The sequence below is a fragment of the Arvicola amphibius genome, chromosome 6 (genome assembly GCF_903992535.2).
Source record: "Arvicola amphibius chromosome 6, mArvAmp1.2, whole genome shotgun sequence".
NCBI classification, from domain to species: domain Eukaryota; kingdom Metazoa; phylum Chordata; class Mammalia; order Rodentia; family Cricetidae; genus Arvicola; species Arvicola amphibius.
Window position 1 is genome coordinate 151,238,930 of NC_052052.2, and position 18,317 is coordinate 151,257,246.

General features: G+C 50.5%; 1 protein-coding gene across 1 annotated transcript; it reads right to left on the minus strand.

Annotated features, from left to right (window-relative positions):
- Positions 1-197: 197 nt before the first annotated feature.
- Positions 198-18,106, minus strand: Hk3 (hexokinase 3). The gene is given in 23 exon segments (XM_038335229.1): positions 198-473; positions 561-794; positions 949-1,082; positions 1,085-1,106; positions 1,199-1,230; positions 1,233-1,286; positions 1,289-1,386; positions 3,071-3,094; positions 3,097-3,177; positions 3,356-3,443; positions 5,172-5,291; positions 5,371-5,510; positions 5,623-5,918; positions 6,265-6,498; positions 6,665-6,820; positions 7,234-7,417; positions 7,495-7,594; positions 8,367-8,462; positions 8,559-8,678; positions 8,772-8,926; positions 9,125-9,287; positions 13,617-13,736; positions 18,045-18,106. Coding segments are annotated over 22 exon segments (2,769 nt in total). The 5' UTR covers positions 13,713-13,736; positions 18,045-18,106; the 3' UTR covers positions 198-331.
- Positions 18,107-18,317: the final 211 nt, after the last annotated feature.

Here is an 18,317-nt window from a genome sequence, read left to right on the forward strand (position 1 = left end):
CTGGCCAGTGCCCCTGTGTGGGGCCTGTTGTGTGAAGCTTGTGTCCTGACTCTGTCTTACGTGCATTCGTGCACTTACACTTGGCCTTATGTACACAGCCTTGCCCGGCTGCCGGGGCATGTAGGGATTTTAGCGACGTGAATGTAAATAAAATTATATATATATATTGCTAACCAGAGTGTTACTTCTCTCAGCCATTGGGTGTGGACAGATTGTTTATAAGGGGTCACACATGGCTTGCTTTGGGGGGTCACGGGTGGTTGGGCCTGCCAGGGATCAGGCTAGGCTGAGGTCTCAGTCTGGTGAGACCTCATCGTTCTTGGATATTCCCTCAGACTCTGTTTGGGCAAGGCGAACAGGCAACAGCAGTGACCAAGGCTGCACCTTTACCAGACCCATCCTCTGATTGCAGAAAGGTGACCTTGCAGTGAGGGGCTAGCTTCTGAACTGTAGCTGACACCAGCTTGGAGAAGCTGTGGAGACAAGAGGCTGAGGTCAGCCCAGGCTAGCACAGCCCACTTGGCCATGCCTCCCTGCCAGACCCACCCACCCGGACTCACTGAGGGTGTAATTTGTAGAGTGTCCCATCTACGCCCACGGACACTGTCAGCTCCTGCAGGCCCCGGTTCTCCCGCATCTTTTCCACCACCGCAGCCACACCTGCCCCGCAGAGTTGGGCAGCCCTCCGAGACACAGCCTGGCACACCTCTAGGACCACCAGGGCATCGTCAGAGGTCAGAGGCAACCCCAGATCTTCCAGGATGGCTCGGACCTGACGCAGGGCCAGGCCGTCACTGAAGCCAGGAAGGAACAGAACGGAGAATAGTAAGGTCCCTTGCGTTAGCTCCCTCTCTCAGGGTTTCTCCCACCTAACCCCCGAGTGGTTCCCCCAACTACCAGCCACATCCAGCATCCCCCAAGTGACAGACTGCCCTGCAGTGCAAGCACCTTTCAATCTGCGAGAGAAACTTGGTCTTGAAGATGTCCCTGGTCTGAAGGCTTTGAGTCGTCTTGCCCCGGAAGAGAACGCCGAGACCGGTTAAATGCAGGAGGATACGGCGGACCAATCTCCCCCAGGTACATGCCCGCTGATCATCTTCTCAAACCTGTATGGAGGCGCATACATACCCACATGAAGTAGCCAGCCTCGTCAGCTCGTCAGCTTCACCTCCCCTGCCTGCGTGGGCCTCAGCCATACCTCTGTTTGCCTGGATTGATGGATTGCCTGGTCCCACACTATCATCAAAGCTGGTGAGGAACATGCCCAGTGAGCCATCGTCCCCAAGAGGCACCCCCACTCCATGTTGATGCACATGTGGCCCGAGTTCCCATCCACACTTGCCACATTCTGGAGCTCCTCCATATAGCAGGCATTGGTGCCCGTTCCTGTGGACAGGCCAGGGTCAAGGGGTGGGGGCTGCTTACTGACAGACAAAGCCCTTGTGGGTTGTGCGCAGAGGGCTTGAGAGCCTTACTGCCCTGTCTAAACCCCTCCTAAACCTACACCAAACATCAAAATGTGGGCTCCTTACTTCTCTACCTTCTCACGTTCAAAGTTAGCCCCGGGTCCTGGTCTCCTTCTCTGACATTTCTGATGGAGACTTTGTCAGTACCAAAAGCCTCAGAACTTCCTCGGCTCCCCCTAGCAGCACCAACATTAGTGCACCTCCCTGTGCAGCCATCAGGAATGTCCCTCCCTGGGAGATGTGTGTGGCTCCACTCCAGTGCCGGTAGAGGCTGAAGTCTCCTGACTGCCTAGTGTGCCTTTGACTAAATGGAGTGGGCTGGGCTGGGGACGCAGAACACTGACACAAGGACCTCCCTCCCGCCATCTGGCCAGACGATAGGCAGTGAATGGCTTTCTCTGATGGTACTTCCAGGTCCTAAGACAACAAAAAGAAGAGCATTGTGGGGCACTGGGACACAGGGTCAGCTTTTTTTTTTTCTCCTACAAGACTCAGAAAAGCCATACAGAGGAAGTAATATTTGAGAATATAGAGGGAAAGGCAATTCCCTCTGTCCCTCTACACCAGTGGTTCTCAACCTGTGGGTCACAACCCCTTTGAGGGTCAGACACTCCTTTCACAGAAGTCACCTAAAGCCATCAGAAAACACAGATGTTTGCATTATGATTAATAAGCAGCAAAATTATAGTTGTGAAGTAGCAATGAAAAGAAGTAAAGGGTCTCAGCATCAGGAAGGTGAGCAGCTCTACAGGTTTCCAGAGCTGGGCAAGTGGGCCCCTTGATAGCCACACCCAGGATTTATCTAATAGTTTGTACATCTCCAGGGCACCTACCTACCATGATAGGTCACCATATACTAAGAGTATATGTATATCATGCTCAGGGAGCTTGAGAGCCTTCCTTCACCTGCCTCCCACTCCTTTAGAGCCCCATCTTCCCCTTGTTCCAGGACTGCTCCCTTGCTGATCCTAGCCTGTCAGCCCTTGGGTATGGAGTCAGAGTCAGCTCTAAGTGCCACAGGCTGTTCTGGGCTTAATCCCCTCCGGATGCTCCATTCTGAGAAGGTAGAGTCCTTTATATGTCATCTGGCCCCTTTGTCCAGATGCCAGAGAGCCCCAGGGTAAAAGCCTACCGATATCTCCTGACTATCTGAAGACCCCTCACGAGTCACCAGCCTGCCACCCCCTCCCCAGCGTCAAGCACTGAGTATACACCATGAGCCAATCACTGTATGTGCCTGGCCCCTTCTCATCCCCACTCTCTCACACCTCTTGTCATTTTCTATAGCTTAGGATGAGGGAAACAGGGACTCTAAGACTCTCGTAGACCCAAGGTAGGAGCAGCAAAGCCAGTCTAGTACAGATTCATGTAACAAATGGGCAAACTGAGGTTGAGGAAGATTCGGTGTGACTAAATCGTAGCTAACTTGGATGAAATGCCCTAGTTCCAGACTCGTAGCCAGGTCAAGTAGCCCAGAAGAACTCTGTTGGATCATACAGAAATAATCCCATGTTCCCAGGGTCAGAGAAATGTCCAACCTATGGAATTAACAGAAGGCAATGAATTATCAGGCATTGGAGCACAAAGAACAAGACCCTCCTTACCGACAATGAGGCCTATCTCAAACGGGGATCATCATAGCCACGGACACTCATGGTCCCCACAGTGTCATTGACAATGGCAACCACATCCAGCTCCACTGCCTGCATACAAAAGGATGCTGCTAGTTGCTGGGCAACATAGTTGTCATGGCAACTAGCACTGGACTCAGAGGTCTCTATTGTAGAGGCCCCTTTGCTCCCCTCAGGAAGCAAATGATACTTTGCTCCCCTCCAGGTCTGTCACAGCCCCCAAAGCACCCCCGGAGGTAGACTCCTACCTGTCCTGCGGCCTAATGGCTTCCCGTAATAGATAGACCACGTCTTGGCCCTCGCAGCGCTGATGCACTGACCCCTTAGTCCAGTTCAGGAGAATGGCCTGAGATGGGATTAAGCAGACACCAAATGTTACTCTGCCTCATCAACCCGATATCCACCAGAAGTACATAGTCTCTGCCCTTCAAATGCAGGATTCCTGCTCACTTTGTCCTGTGGTCAAAGGCCTTGCTTCTCTCCTCCCCTCTCAACTCCCTAGGAAACTTTCAGTGTGAAGGAAGCCTATTATAACAACTCGACCTCTGCCTTCCATTATTACTTCCAGAATGCTCAGGTGGTCTGAGGTCTGGCCCTTTTAAGATGCTTGCCCAGAAGGAATGGCCCTTTGGAATTGGGCTAGGAATGAACAGGGCTAGCAGAATGATTGCTACATGCAGGAAAGAGGAGGATGGAGAAGCTTTAGAGCTCAAACGTCAGCAAACTCCCACCCTTTCAAAGAAAAATTCCAGAAGTCACTTCGAAGGAAGGACTTCTCAGGGTTAGGCATGGTCAATTCAGTGTGAAATTCCATCAGCTGCTTCCAGAAGTCAGCCACATGGGCAGGGTAGGGGGGTGAGATAGACGCAACTGTACCTGGAAAAGGGCTGTTACTGTCTCTTCGTGTATTTCTGAGGGAAAGGGTAGGAGGGTGTCCAAGGAAAATGGCGCTGTGCAGGACTTCCCACATACAAGTGTCCAACTACTGAACTATATCCCCAGCAAGAACATGGGCTCCACAAACAAGCTATATTCAGTTACAAAAAAAAAATCAATTAGGCAGCATCTTTTGCTTGCCCAGATTTGTACGCTGAGACACACTTCCTGTATCTTGTGGAGAACAGTTAAAGAAAGTGAGCACGCTTGCCCTAGAGGAGGAGACTAGGCAGCTGCACCCATCCAGACCATGGTGTAGAAGACAGCAGAGAAAACAGCTGTGCTTCACAGACGTCAGAACAGGCAGCCAGGGTGAAAACAACACATGCAGTCTGGTGGGGAGATAAAGATCGTGGTGGCTGAAAGACAGCTGAGGATCCAGCAGAGGCCTTCATGGGCAGCAGGCTCCTCAGCATGAAAAGCTTCCAGACAAAAGCTGGAGATGCTGAGTTTCCTGGGAGCTTGGACAACTGGCCCAAGACTAGCTGTTCTGGTGCCAGACTCTGAGGCATGCATTGGGAAGTCTACTGTACAAGGTTGAAGAAATGATGTGTCTTGATATGAATGTCTCCTGCTGCCTAGATCAGGCCTTCAGCACTGTGCCAAGCTGAGAAGCAAGCAAGCAAAGAAACATGTGACCTCGAGCCTCTTCTGGGGAAAGGAACAAATGCTGCTTCCTGAAGACAGACAACAGAGGCAAGGATGAACACCAGAGGCATTGTTGACACCAGAGCCAAGGTTGACACCGGAGGCATGACTGAACACCAGAGGCATGATTGACACTAGAGGCATGATTGACACCAGAGACAAGGCTGAACACCAGAGCCAAAGTTGACACCAGAGGCCTGGTTGATACCAGAGACAAGGCTGAACACCAAAGCCAAGGTTGACACCAGAGGCAAGGCCAAACTAGGCAATCTATCTTCTGGTCAGCACCAACCTAGCCAATGCTGTTCTGAAATGCCTGCTACCCTAACCATGGGTACACCATCTTTGGAGAAAGCCAGGATTGCATACGGTCCCAGCTCAGCAATGCTGCTGCTTCCCTTACTCAGTTTTCCTTGACCTCCTGCCCACTCTTTAAGGATATAGAGACTGGTGGCCCTTGGGAATCACCTTTTGGATTTAACTCGCTTACCTGGTCCAGACCAAGCTGTTTGCACGGAAAGGAAAAGGTGAATCCCATGGGTAGGCTCTGTCCACTCAGACCCTGACTCTGCTGGAAATCCACAATGCAGTCCACGATATGATCAAAGAGCTGCAGGATAGGCCGTGTCAAGGGGTGGGCTCTCTCCCACCTTCTCCACCTCTAACATCAGGACACAAACTATGAGTACCTGCTCTCCAGAGCCCTGGGCTGTATGTTCAGGGATAGAGTAGATCTGGTTGGTGATCTGTACACTGCCCTCAGCCACACGTACCAACAGGACCCGGAAGTTGGTGCCCCCTAGGTCCAAGGCCAGGAAATCACCTCGCTCTGTGGGACAGAAACCATCAGTACTAGGAAAGAAAAGGTGGCTCCAGCCCTAGCACACGGTGTGACTCCCAGTAACCCCCATCCCAGGTCCATACTCAGGCCAGGTGCTTACCACTGCCATCGGGTGTAGCTCGTACGTAAGTGGGCAGCATGCGGAGGGAGGAGGCTTCTCCTTGAAGCCCCTTGATCATAGCTGTCCGCATCTGTGCCTGCACCATTTTCAGCTGCTCGAAGCTCAGCTGAAATGGTGCCAGGGTCTCCTCCAGGATGCGCTTGTGGGCAGCCAGGCGGGCAGCCACAGCTGTCACCATTGCCACACCCCGGCCACCATCATCCACAGAGGGGATGAAAGAGACATCACATTCTGGGACCAAGAGCATTACCATCTCCTTTAGAGTGTGGTGGAACCTACATAAACATACCAGGTACACTCAACGTGGCATCTGAGCCTATGGCCTGCTGGAGCCCTACATCTTGTCATTTTAAACAAATTCAGTCCTAAACTATTCCTTGGCACCAACCATATACTGCCCTCGGTGCCCCTTTCCCAGGCACACACAAAAGAAACATTTTCTCTCCCTACATGCCTCCTGGCCTCCCACAGCCTAGCTTAACTCTCGCTCTGCCATTGACATTCACCAGCTTGCACACATGGTATCAGAACACCCTCTGGGTACATATCATACACACACGCACTCACACACACACGCACACACATGCTACCTGCTCACATAGGATCCTATTCTCACAGTACCTGGGGTGTCTTTCAAGCACTCGGCCTCCAGTGGCCACGGCCACACACAGTGTCTGCTGCTCCCTGCTGCGCTGGAGACGGGATAGGACTGCAGCCAGGGCAGCTGCACAAAGCTGGGCAGCCCGTGTGCACACCGCCACACACACATGCTGCACGCATTCAATATCTGAGACCTGAGGTCTCAGACCCAAGTCCTTCAGCACTGCATAGATCTGGGCTTTCCCAGTGTCGGGGCTGCAGGGAGAAGGGGAAGACACACGAGGTGCTGGTTTGCAACTTAGGTCACCTAGGAGCTGCCCATCTCACCAAAGCCCCACAGCTACCTTGGGCAGAGAGTACCTTACCCTCTCCCAAGCAGGCTCCCCTTGTCCCTTGTCTAGCTGCCTGCTACCTTACTTACTCCTCCATTGTGATCACATGTTCCAGGAGGATGCTGCCTTGACTCAGTAGGGCAGGAGAGGTGCAGCCGCCAAAGAGGATCCCATGCTGGGCCAAGTGGACTAGCACCAGCCTCAACAGTTCACCCAAGTACAAGCCCCCAATCATCTTCTCGAACCTATGGTGGAACGGGGAACTCAACGCCCTTTGTATGCCCCCAGCCCACTCAAGTCCTCCAAGAGGAATTACTGTTTGTAAGGTTCCAGAAGCAAATGGCCTCCCAGAGGACAAGCAGGTTGACCCTTTCTGACCCTTTGGGTTACATTGGGGGTCTCCTAGACTCAGCTGTTGCCAACTCCTAACCCCCAACTCGCCAGGGCTGACGATTAGGATCAAGGATTTTAAAACTGGGTTCTAGCACTCTGATGCTTTTCTTCCTAGAATTTGATCTGGGACCCCCCCCCCCCCCAGGGCAAGCTGCAGACCCTCAGAAGGACAGGAAGAGGTAAGGGCCCAAGAGTAAAAGGTAGGTTAGAACAGGAATATATGACAGGGCCTGGAGCAGAGCCAGGGAAACCATCAGGCCACCACCTCTGAGCACCAGGATCTAGGGATTCGCGGTCCAGGGCATGGTCGAAGGTGGTCAGGACTGGCCCGAGGGCCTCCTCATCATAGAAGGAGTCCCACTCGATGCTGATGCAGGTGCGGCCGCGGTCCTCATCCAGAGCTTTCACGTGCCGTGCTTCCTCCATGTAACATGCATTGGTGCCAGTGTCTGGCAGGGAAGACCCCATCAGAGCCTTGCCCACCAAGCAGCCACCACCCTTCATCAAGAGTGACCCCACGGCTCACCTACAATAAGCCCCACTTCACAAGGCTTGGTGCCACATTTACAGTCCATCATGATGCCCATAGTGCCATTCACCATGGCCACCACGTCAACCCTGTAGGCCTGGACAATGGAGAGGACAGAGAGTCAGAGCCAGCTGGGTGGCCAGAGGGCCGAGGCTTTGAAGGAGATACCCAAAGTCCACGAAATGTCTCCATGCCCCACACTTAGACCCCGGGTCCCGTGATCTAGGTTCTCCTTCCATCCCATCCCCCAACTCAGGCTCTCGGGATCACAGAGGTGCCCACCCATAGGACCAGGAAGATGGTCCCACAGCCAAGTGCCTCCTTGAAGACTGACCCATGCTTGCCTTACCCACACCCTGGCCTGGCACCCCAAACTACCTTCTCACCTGACTTCTAATCAGAACTTTGGGGTTAGTCTGAAAGGACCTGCCTTCTAGAGCACTGGGATGTGGGCATTACGTGTTTGTCTTACATTTGCTCTGCGTCCCAAGCCTCAGCTCAGGGATAAGACTAGCTGCTCCTTGCCTGCACCCTCTGCTGCTACAAGAGTCTTCTAAACATGGGCAATCTTTTGTTAGGATACTTTCCCTTCTAGAAGGTGAGGATCTTGAAGGCTGGGTCATAGGATTTTTTTCCCCATGTCCTGTTTCTCTCTCAGACCCCTCCCCCAGGGCGTGATCATTTTATTTGAGTCTTTCTTAGCCTCTGTCTCATTGATTGCTATGGGAGCAAATTAAACCCAAGGTCAAACTGGATGCAGGCCATGCATAGGAAAGGAAAGCCGGACCTTCCAGAAACACAGGCATCACCTACAGATTCCAAGCCCAGAGCAGCAAGGGCAGCTCTCCGTCACCCTGACCTTCACTCACCTTCTGCCTCTGAATGGCCTCTCTCAGCAGCTGGACCACATCCTGGCCTTCCACACCACTGCACCTAAAGCCTTTTGTCCAGGAAATGAGGGTGCTCTGGGGGCAGAAAATGGGGTTATTTTTTTTCCTTGTGGCTGTCACAAGAGCTGCAGTCTCTTTCCACTCACTGGCCCCAACGTGCCCCCACCTCACCCTGTCCAAGCCCGTCTGGTGACAAGGAAAAGGGAAATTGAACCCAAGCTTCAGATCCTGATTCTTCAAGGTGTGTGCATCCAGGAATTCAGACAGGCAGTGGGCAGCAAAGTCAAAGAGCTGCGGGAACAAGGTGACCCCTTAACTCTGACCATCTGAGCCCCGGCCACCCCACTGCGTCTCAAGCCCCGAGGATGCACAGAGGCTGCTCACCTGCTCGCCAGTACCTAGCATCACCTCTTGAGGGATCACAAACTCCTGGCTCTTAGGCTCCACTCTCTGTTCTTCGGTGTCTGTCAGTGTCACCCACAACACACGCAGTGAGGGTCCTTTAGTCCCCAGCTCCAATACCAGGAAGTCTCCCTGCTCTAGAGGGCAAACAGGTCATAGAAAGACATGCAGTTGGCCACACCAAAGCTGCCTGCCTCCCACGAAGGCTTCCAAAGTCTGAGAAGTTCAGTAAAGGGGGCCTTAGCGATGGTGGACAAAGATAAGGAACTATCCCTTCCCCCAGACCAGAATACATTTTCCATACCTGGCCACCCATCCTAATCTGTGCTACCCACCAGTGCCATTTGGCATGGACCCCATATATGTGGGCAACATCCGGACAGAAGGGGCGGGACTGTCCTGGCCCTCCAGGGCCTGTTCCATGGAGCACAGAAAACTGGCTTGGATCTGCTGCAACTGTGTCCTTGTCACTCTGAATTGGTTCAAGCATTCCTGTACCTAGGAAGAATCAAGCCAACATTGGGGAGGGACCCAACTTCAGCTGGGACAGGGGACTGTCCTGCCCAGCTCACCCCCTGCCTTCTTAGGCCCTCCGCTTTCCAGGGGCTGGCGAACATCCTGCTCTATTCTCCCTGAGCCTCACTGGTCTTCTGGTTCCCCTCCTTGTGTGCCTTGGCTGTCTCGCTGTTCAAAGCCTACCCCAAGCTCCTGCATCCTCGGAAGGTCCTCCCTCTTTGTGTTCCACATCCTGGACTTCCTCTCAGCTCCTACATCCTCTCCCCTGACTGCCTAGCTTTTTTTTAAAAATATTTATTTATTTATTTATTTATTTATTATGTATACAATATTCTGTCTGTGTGTATGTCTGCAGGCCAGAAGAGGGCACTAGATCTCATTACAGATGGTTGTGAGCCACCATGTGGTTGCTGGGAATTGAACTCAGGACCTTTGGAAGTGCAGGCGATGCTCTTTACCACTGAGCCATCTCCCCAGCCCCTGCCTAGCTTTTGAAACGGAAGGTTTGGTGAACCTCTCTCCTGCTGCTGTAACTGCTTTCCCATTATCCAGAACAAAAGTTCTGTAGCTGTCTCTTTGTAAGCTATCAATGAGTGAGCAGATGGACGGACAAACTTTGCCCCCCCCATCCTCTCACAGACTCCGGAGCCTGAAGGAGCCCACCACAGGAATATACACAGGCCACAGAGCAGGAGACGGCCTTCCTTTCAGTTGGTTATTCTTCTCAACACATCAACCAAGCTCTGCCAAACACCTAGAGCCATTCCAAACTGCCCACCACGCAGCTAAACAAGTCCGGCTCCTGCTGAGCTCTGCCGATTCCCTTGTGGAAGACAGAGTCAACATACAATATAATTCTGGTACTGAATGGCTACTGAAAATGGAGACACAGGATCAGAAACGTGTGACTAGGGGAGAAGTCACATCTTAAGATAGGAGTGAAGAAGGCTTTACAAGTGGTGACCTAAATGACAGAAGTGACTCAGCCATCTGATGTCCTAGGGGAAGGGAATAAAAGATTTTCTCCAGAGCATCTCCATGGAGATGGGTTAGGAGTCGTGGGCCCAGCGTGGATCAAGCTTGATGGGAAAGCTGAGAGGATAAGAGAAGGTGATGGATGTGACATCCCAGGTTCTCATTCTACTAGAAGCTCAAGAAATAGGGAGACCACAGATCACAGCTCTGTAAAGAAACTTCCCTTGGATGACCCTCTTGTCCTTCCACCAAAGAAACCTGTATTTGTTGGAGAGACACAGCTCGGTAGCTCCACCTGTATTGAGTTTTTTCCCCAAGGCCCCATCTCCTGTGGCACAGGAATTCTATTCTGAAGACCCATTCCCCCAACTGGACACAAATCTGAGAAGCTACTTAGACACCTGGAGAACAAAGTCCCCCCTAAGGCAGTGGTTCTTAACCTGCGGGTCGTGACCCCTTTGGGAGTCAACAATCTTCTCAAAGGAGTTGCCTAAGACCATTAGAAAACACAGATGTTTGTATTATGTTCTTAACAATATCAAAATTGTAGTTATGAAGTAGTAACCACAATAATTTTACGGTTGGGGGTCACCATGACATGAGGAACTGTGTCAGAAGGTCACAGCATCAGGAAGGTGAGGACCACTGCTCTAAAGAGAGCAGGGGTGAGAAGGGAGGTGAATAGGACTCAATGCCAGCCTCTCTTTATGAGGAGTCAGGGGTAGCTCCCCAAGGAGGCAAATCATGCTAACAGCAGTCCCAGACACCCTGTTATGTTTACACGGGAACAGATGCTTCCAGAGACCAGGAGTGGCTGTTTCTGTGTTATAAATGAGGAAGCTGAGGCTCAGAGAGGGTGAGCCATCTGCCCAGCCCAAGGAGCTCTGAAGGGGAAGGGTGGATTGTGAAACCAGGTTGATTTGACTACAAAGATGTCCTCCTATCAATGGGAGGCTTGGTAAGAACCTAGCACTTCTCCTGCAAAAACAAACATGATGAGCACACGCGCAAAGACAGAGGGCTTCTCTAGCAGACTCCAGTAGGGTGTACACTATCCAAACACCACCAGAATCTTTCCTTTCTGCCCACACTGGGGCTGAAGGGGGAGACCTCATTCAGCAGAGTAAGGAGAAAAAGGTATTGGAGAGTGTATGAAGCCCAAGATCTCCATGCTGACTGTTCTAACGAGCCTGCTGTGCCCATCAAGTGTGGCTCCATCACATCCATCACCTGTTTGAGTGAGTGACCTCCTCTAGCAGGTGGAGACAGTAATAGTGCAGACAGCAAGGGCACTGTGAGGACAGAAATCAATGCCAGGACAGTATGTGACATACATGCACAGTGAGGTAAGGGTTCTTTCTTCAGCCCATGGGACACAATCACCCTAGAGAGCCGGACTCTACACCCTCAGGCAATAAGAGACTTCTGCAAAGGCCTGGCAAGGGACTCAAAGATGTAGCCAGACACTGATGGCATGTGATTACCGCCCCCCTTTCCTATGGAAAGGGAGTCTGAAGTGAGGCTGGGGGTATTAAGTGGGGTCCCTGGCTATAGAGCATTTGTTATTCCTGTGAAGCCCCACAAAGCCATAGGAAATTTGTTAAACTGCAGGTGCATACAAAAGAGCCAACACAGCAGATGGGCGACCTGTGCAGAGGCTTCAGGAGGAAAAGGAAGGAAGTGAGAAGGGACATGATGAAGACCCGAGAACAAGCCCTGGGACAGTAGTCGTTGCTCATTTCTGGGGCCCAGCTATGGGCAGGACACAGAGAAATGTTGACAGCAGGGCCTGAGGCACAGGTTGCACAAAGGAAAAGGGGTGTGTGCATGTGTGAAATTTAGTGACAGTAACGCCACCACAGTTGGATAACACACCTAGTAAGCAGATGTCAGAACAAGACAGGAAACTACAGGAACTACACACTGGGAATGGTCCAAGACCACGTTCATGGGCGTTGCCTCTATGAGTTTCTCTGTCTCCATGAGGCTTTTTTTTTTTTTTTAGTTTGAGATCATTCAAATAATTCAAGTTACTTTCCTCTGCTTTCTGATGAGGAAATGGAGACCAAGAGTTATGAAATGGTTTACATAAGCATTTTCTGCTCCAGGGTGAGGTAGGTGAAGACTTCTTGAGAATCTTAGTCAAGAAGGGAAAGGCTGGGGATGTAGTAAGGGCAAAGCACTCAACTAGCACACAGGGGACCCAACCCTTACACAGCAAGAGAAAACAAGACACAATCAAGAGGAGAGAAGAAAAGAAACATAAAGGAGAGATGGGGGAGAGAGAGGGAAGGAGGGAGAAGGAAGGAGAGAGAGGGAGGGAAAGAGGGAGACTTCTAAGGAAACCAAACCAGTTCAGCACTTTGTCACCTGTGGTGCCTGACTGCAGTGACAGTTGAGGGAACTGCCAGAGAGAGACTGGAGAGAAGGGGACTCAAGGACTCAGGCTACCGTGTGTGTGCGTGTGTGTGTGTGTGTGCAAGTGTAAACGTGAATAGAGTATAACATTTAGAGAGGGGCTAAGAAACGGTGATAGTGGATGGCAAGAAAGGGTGGAATGCAGCCAAAGAATACATGAATCATGAAAAGAGTTATAAGGCTAATTTCTGAAAGTTTCAATTTTATCAGGTTCTTTTTTCTTTCTTCTTCCCCTTCCATTTTTGTAGTGGATAAGTCTGTAAAAGTGTAATTGGTAGTGAAAATGTAAATCACTTTTATTTATTTATTTTATTTTATTTTATTTTTTTTTGGTTTTTCGAGACAGGGTTTCTCTGTGGCTTTGGATGTAAATCACTTTTATAAGAAAACCCTTTATGTTACTTTCTTTTTAAGGAAGATGTGGAGGGACCGTTCTGGATATGTCTGACCTCACAGGGTGGGTACAACATCTATGTGGCAAGCTGGCACAAGGTTAAAGTTGATCCGCACTCTGTTTTTTTTGTTTTGTTTTGTTTTGTTTTTCAAGACAGGGTTTCTGTAGCTTTGAAGTCTCTCCTGGAACTCTCTCTGTAGACCAGGCTGGCCTCAAACTCACAGAGATCCGCCTGTCTCTGCCTCCCAAGTGCTGGGATTAGAGGCATGCACCACCACCACCCAGCTTCAAACTCTTGTCTTAAATGAGTCATTTTTCATCTCTAAGCCCCGCCCCCAAAAACCAATCTACCCCTTGCAGTTATTGGAGTTCTCAAAAAAAAAAAAAAAAAAAGAGATCAGAGATTAGCAGTTCAGCAAACAGCAAAGGCCACAAGTGTGTGAGCCCAGCCACCCATACCTCTAGTCACCCTATCTGTGATAGTCTTAAATAAGCGCAGAATTGGAACCCAGTGTTAGGCTTACCAGTTCTAAGCTATCTGAGGGCTTTGGCATGCCCCCCTGTGGGGATCTTGAGGCACTTTGTCCAGGTTGCAAACCAGTAGACCTTGTGTTGCTCATGTTTCCGTGATGGATATTGACTACCTGTAAGGAAAAAGGGATAGCTAGATTCAAGAACATTTACTCATAGGCTACAAGAGGCAATAACCCAGATCTGCAACTTCTTTCCTTCCAAAGGGGACCAAGAAGGGAGTTGCAGACATTGAAAACTTCCGACAGTGAGGATCCTTTAGCAGTCCCCCAGGAAGCAGCTGTTTTCCAGAAGCATGTCTAACGAGAGAGCGTGGGAAAGCTGACTCCAAGTTCAGATATTCATTCATGCAGATCCTCTGTTTCCCAACGCCCACCATGAACAATGCTGGCAAAGCCGACTCAGGCCCTGCCCTCAGGGATCTCACAGCCATGCCCAGCATCACAGTAGGATTGGCACAAGCAAAACACAGAACACATAAATGTGCTGCTGTGACTGGGAGGTTAGGGGTCTGGAAGAGGTGACAAACTGTAAAGTAAGTAGGGACCAAAAACCAAACAGGCTGGCTTTCAGGACAAGCAGTTAAGTGTCACTCCAAGGAAGAAAAATATGAGTCAGAGAGTGTGCAAAGGCGTCTGTGCTTTAGAAATTGAATCTGTTCTTCAGAAAAGGGATGTACTGATGGTGTAAACTTGGAGGAGTCATTGGTGACTTTGCACCTCAGCTTCCACAGCTGTATTGCAGGAGACGGTGCCTACCCTCATAGGGCTGCCTTTGCACCAAACAGCACAAGACCTAGGAGATACTTTGTAAAAATTCAGTGTGCAACAAAAACCTTAACTCATGGCTGGGTTTTGAACAGGACAGTGAAGCAGAATAAAGAAGCCTGTGCTTGGAGTCAGGACCCCAGTTCTCCATAAGATGGCTGCACCAGGCCTCCCAAACTTGAGGTCCCATTTTCCTCATCTGTGAAATGAGGATCAATATGCCAGAAGTTCTACATAGGACAAAAGAGAACAAAAAGATCTAGTTTAGAGTGTGGGTTTACATCTGTAGCATAATCTGAACTGAAACTCAATCATCCTCGGTTCTCTCTCAAACACATAAAAACATTACAGAGGCGACAGGAGCGGAGAGCAAGGAAAGAGGTACCTTGAAAGAGGGAAACCAGGCACTAGGGAAATTCCCAGGAATCCACAAGGGTGACTCTAGCTAAGAATCTAAGCAACAGTGGAGAGGGTGCTTTAACTGCCATTAGATTGATGACTCCCTTAATTGACATCATAGAACCCTCATCCAGCAACTGATGGAAGCAGATGCGGAGATCCACAGTTAAACACTGGGCCGAACTCCTGGAGTCCAGTCATAGAAAGGGAGGAGTAATAATGTAAGCAAAGGGGCCAAGACCATGATGGGGATACCCACAGAAACAGCTGATCTGAGCTAGTGGGAGCTCACTGACTCCAGACCGACAGCGGGTGAACCTGCATAAGACAGAACTAGGGGCCAGGCAGCGGTGGTGCATGCCTTTAATCCCAGCACTTAGAAGGCAGAGGCAGGCGGATCTCTGTGAATTCGAGGCCAGCCTGGTCTACAAGAGCTAGTTCCAGGACAGGATCCAAAGCTACAGAGAAATCCTGTCTCAAAACAAAAAACAAAGACAGAACTAGGTCCTCTCAATGTGGGTGGCTTGGGCAGCTTGTGGGACCATTAGCAGTGGAACCAATATCTATCCCTAGTGACTCTTTGGAGTCCATTCCCTATGGAGGGATACCTTGCTCAGCCCAGATACAGGGGGGAGGGTCTTGGTCCTGCCTAAAGTGACCGCGACAGACTTTGTTGACTCCCCATGGGAGGTCTCACCCTCTCAGAGGAGTGGAAGGGAGGTGGGGTGGGGTGAATGTGGGGGGAGCGGGAAGGCAGGAGAAAGAGTAAACTGGGATTGGTATATAAAATAAGATTGTTTTAAAAATTAGAAAAAAGTATGTCAGGAGCACCAGGTTTCTCCCTAACCCAATAATGGCTGCCTCTATTGAGATATCTCTTCCATTGCTCTCCCTCTCTATCCCTCCCCCAACTTGGCCATCTCAATCCCTCAAGTTCCCATCCATACCCCCCCCCCTTCTACCCACCACTCCCAGCTTACCCAGATCTTAACTATTTCCTCTTCTTGGTGCCCTCTATGCATGTTGTTCCTCTTAGGGTCCTCAAATCTACAAGGATGACCCCATCTAGGACTCCTAGCAGCAGCAAGAGAGGGTGCCTGAACTGGTCTGCTCCTGTAATCACATCAGTGACTATCCTAACTGTCATCATAGAACCTATATTCAGTAACTGTTGGAAGCAGATGCAGTGATCCAAAGCCAAGCACTGGGCTGAGCTTCTGAAGTTCAGCTGAAGAGAGGGAGGAGGATCATCTGAGCAAAGGAAGTCAAGATCATGATGGGGAAAACCACAGACAGCAAACCTGAGCTAGTGGGGAGCTCACAGACTCTAAACTGACAGCTGGGAAACCTGAATGGGACCAAACTAGGCCCTCTGAATGTGACAACCGAGTGGCTTGATCTGTTTGTGGGGCCCCTGGCAGTGGGACCAGGACTTATTCTGGGTGCATGAAATGGCTTTTAGGAGCCCATTCCCTATAGAGGGATGCCTTGCTCAGCCTTGATGCAGGGGGGAGGGGCCTGGCCTGCCTCAACTAGGTATGTCAGACTGTGTTGACTCCCCAAGGGGGGGGGGCTTACACCCTCTAAGGAGTGGATGGGAGGGGGTGAGAAGGTAGGAGAGGGTGGGAGAAGGGGGGGGGGAACTGGTGTTGGTGTAAAATGAAAAAAAAAATTTTAAATGACAGGAACTAGTAAATCTTGTCATGGTATAAGAGTCTATAGAATGCCAGGTGTTCAGCTTAGCTAAGCCACTGCTGCTATGGGACTACTATTGCAGCTAGTCCTAGGGGAGTCTACAGTAGCTCTGATGCAATTCAGATGTGGAGGACAATCCAGCAGACAGGTCAAGATGGCACAACAGTCCACTGGGCACTCTACCTTCATTGCAAAAACAAAACATAAAACATCCTCTCCAACCCCTGCATTTTCTCCCCACTTCTCCCCTTCTGCCCAACCGTAAGCCTCTGGAGTCCCTCTGTTCCTGTATTCTTTCCTGCCTTGGCTCCTGCAGACAGTGGTCGTCATCACTAGCTCCTCTCCTCTGCCTTTAGAGAGGCAGGGAGGTTTCCAAGCTTTGGGTTGTGCCTTTCTCTACACTCCCTTCCCCACCACTAAAACCTGTGTCAGGGCTCCCAACCAGCCACTGACCTAGGTCACTTGCTAACTGCAGGATCTGTGAGAGAGACTTCATTCTCCCATTGGAGAGAGGTCCTCGAGCTCAGTAAAGGCAGACTTATCTCCCCACACATCTGCTCCCCACCTTGACTAGACACATCAGGAGGATAATTTGGAAGGGAGCAGTCACTTATGACCTAACTGGGGCTCCTCTCCTTCCTCTCCCCACCACCAACTGTTCCAACAATCCTGAGTGATAGCTCTGCTTCCTCAGAGTGAATCTCGCCCTGCTTACACTATCACGGCTCCCTACAGACAGAGCAGAACTCTGTGGTGGACAGCAGGACCCTCATGTGCCCTGAACCTAGCTTTCCTCTTCCTGCTCCTCACTGACTCCTCGTCTTCTGCTTTTCAGTCTTCACTGCTCCCCAGTCTGAGGGCTAGCCTCAGAACCTTGTGATGTCTGAGTCACCTCTGCATCTTCGATGCCAGGACAGGGCTGAGCAAATTTAGGCTTGGGGCTCATGCCCGTAAACCCAGTACTTGGTTTTGGTTGGCTGAGGCAGGAGTATCATGACTTTGAGGGCAACCTGGACCACACAGTGAGACCCTGCCTCAAAAGGTGGCAGTAATTTGGTAAACCAAATTACATATGCCAGCACTTAGTTTCCAAATCTACCGGAAGACGACACACATTCAAAGAGCCTGTTCAAGACAGAATGAGGAGACTGAAGTCATCACCTTTGCTCCAGGCCCAGCCAGCATAATTATTCTCTTACTCGCCTGCTCACACACACAGCATTTACTCAGCAAGTGGCAGACTGTGATGCTCCCTCCAAGGAGCCACAGAATTTAAACTCTAGGTCAATGCATTCAGGCCTGTCTCTTCCTAGAGTGAGAGACATGTCTTCATTTCTTCATCACCAGAAACCGGCCCAAAGTCCGCCCGTGTTTGAACCAAATCAGTGACATGGAGTGAGTGCTCCTTTTGAATGATATCCTAGAGACCCCTCCTGAGACTGGTACTGCCATCACCATTGAAGACTAATGTCATAGTCTTGCTAGCCTCCATTAGCTAGAGGATAAGCCAAGGAGGAGGGCTTAGGATGAGGCATGCAGGAATTAAGAGGATATATTTACCTGGGAGATTTGAAAGTTGATTACGTTCCTCGTCTCAGCTTTTCTCGGAAATGAGGACAGCGGTGACCCTGGACTAAACTCAAAAGTAAAACTTGGGGATGACTTTTATAAACTCCCCAAGCTCCACCTTCTTCAGCCACCACTTAACAGTCATAGGCTAATTCAGGAAAGTTCACTTCCCCACAAGTCTGCCCTAAGATGAGCCCAGGGTGGGCAGGACCATGGCACAAACAAGCAAAACGAACACAGAAAGTTGGAGGCTCCAGTTGGGTT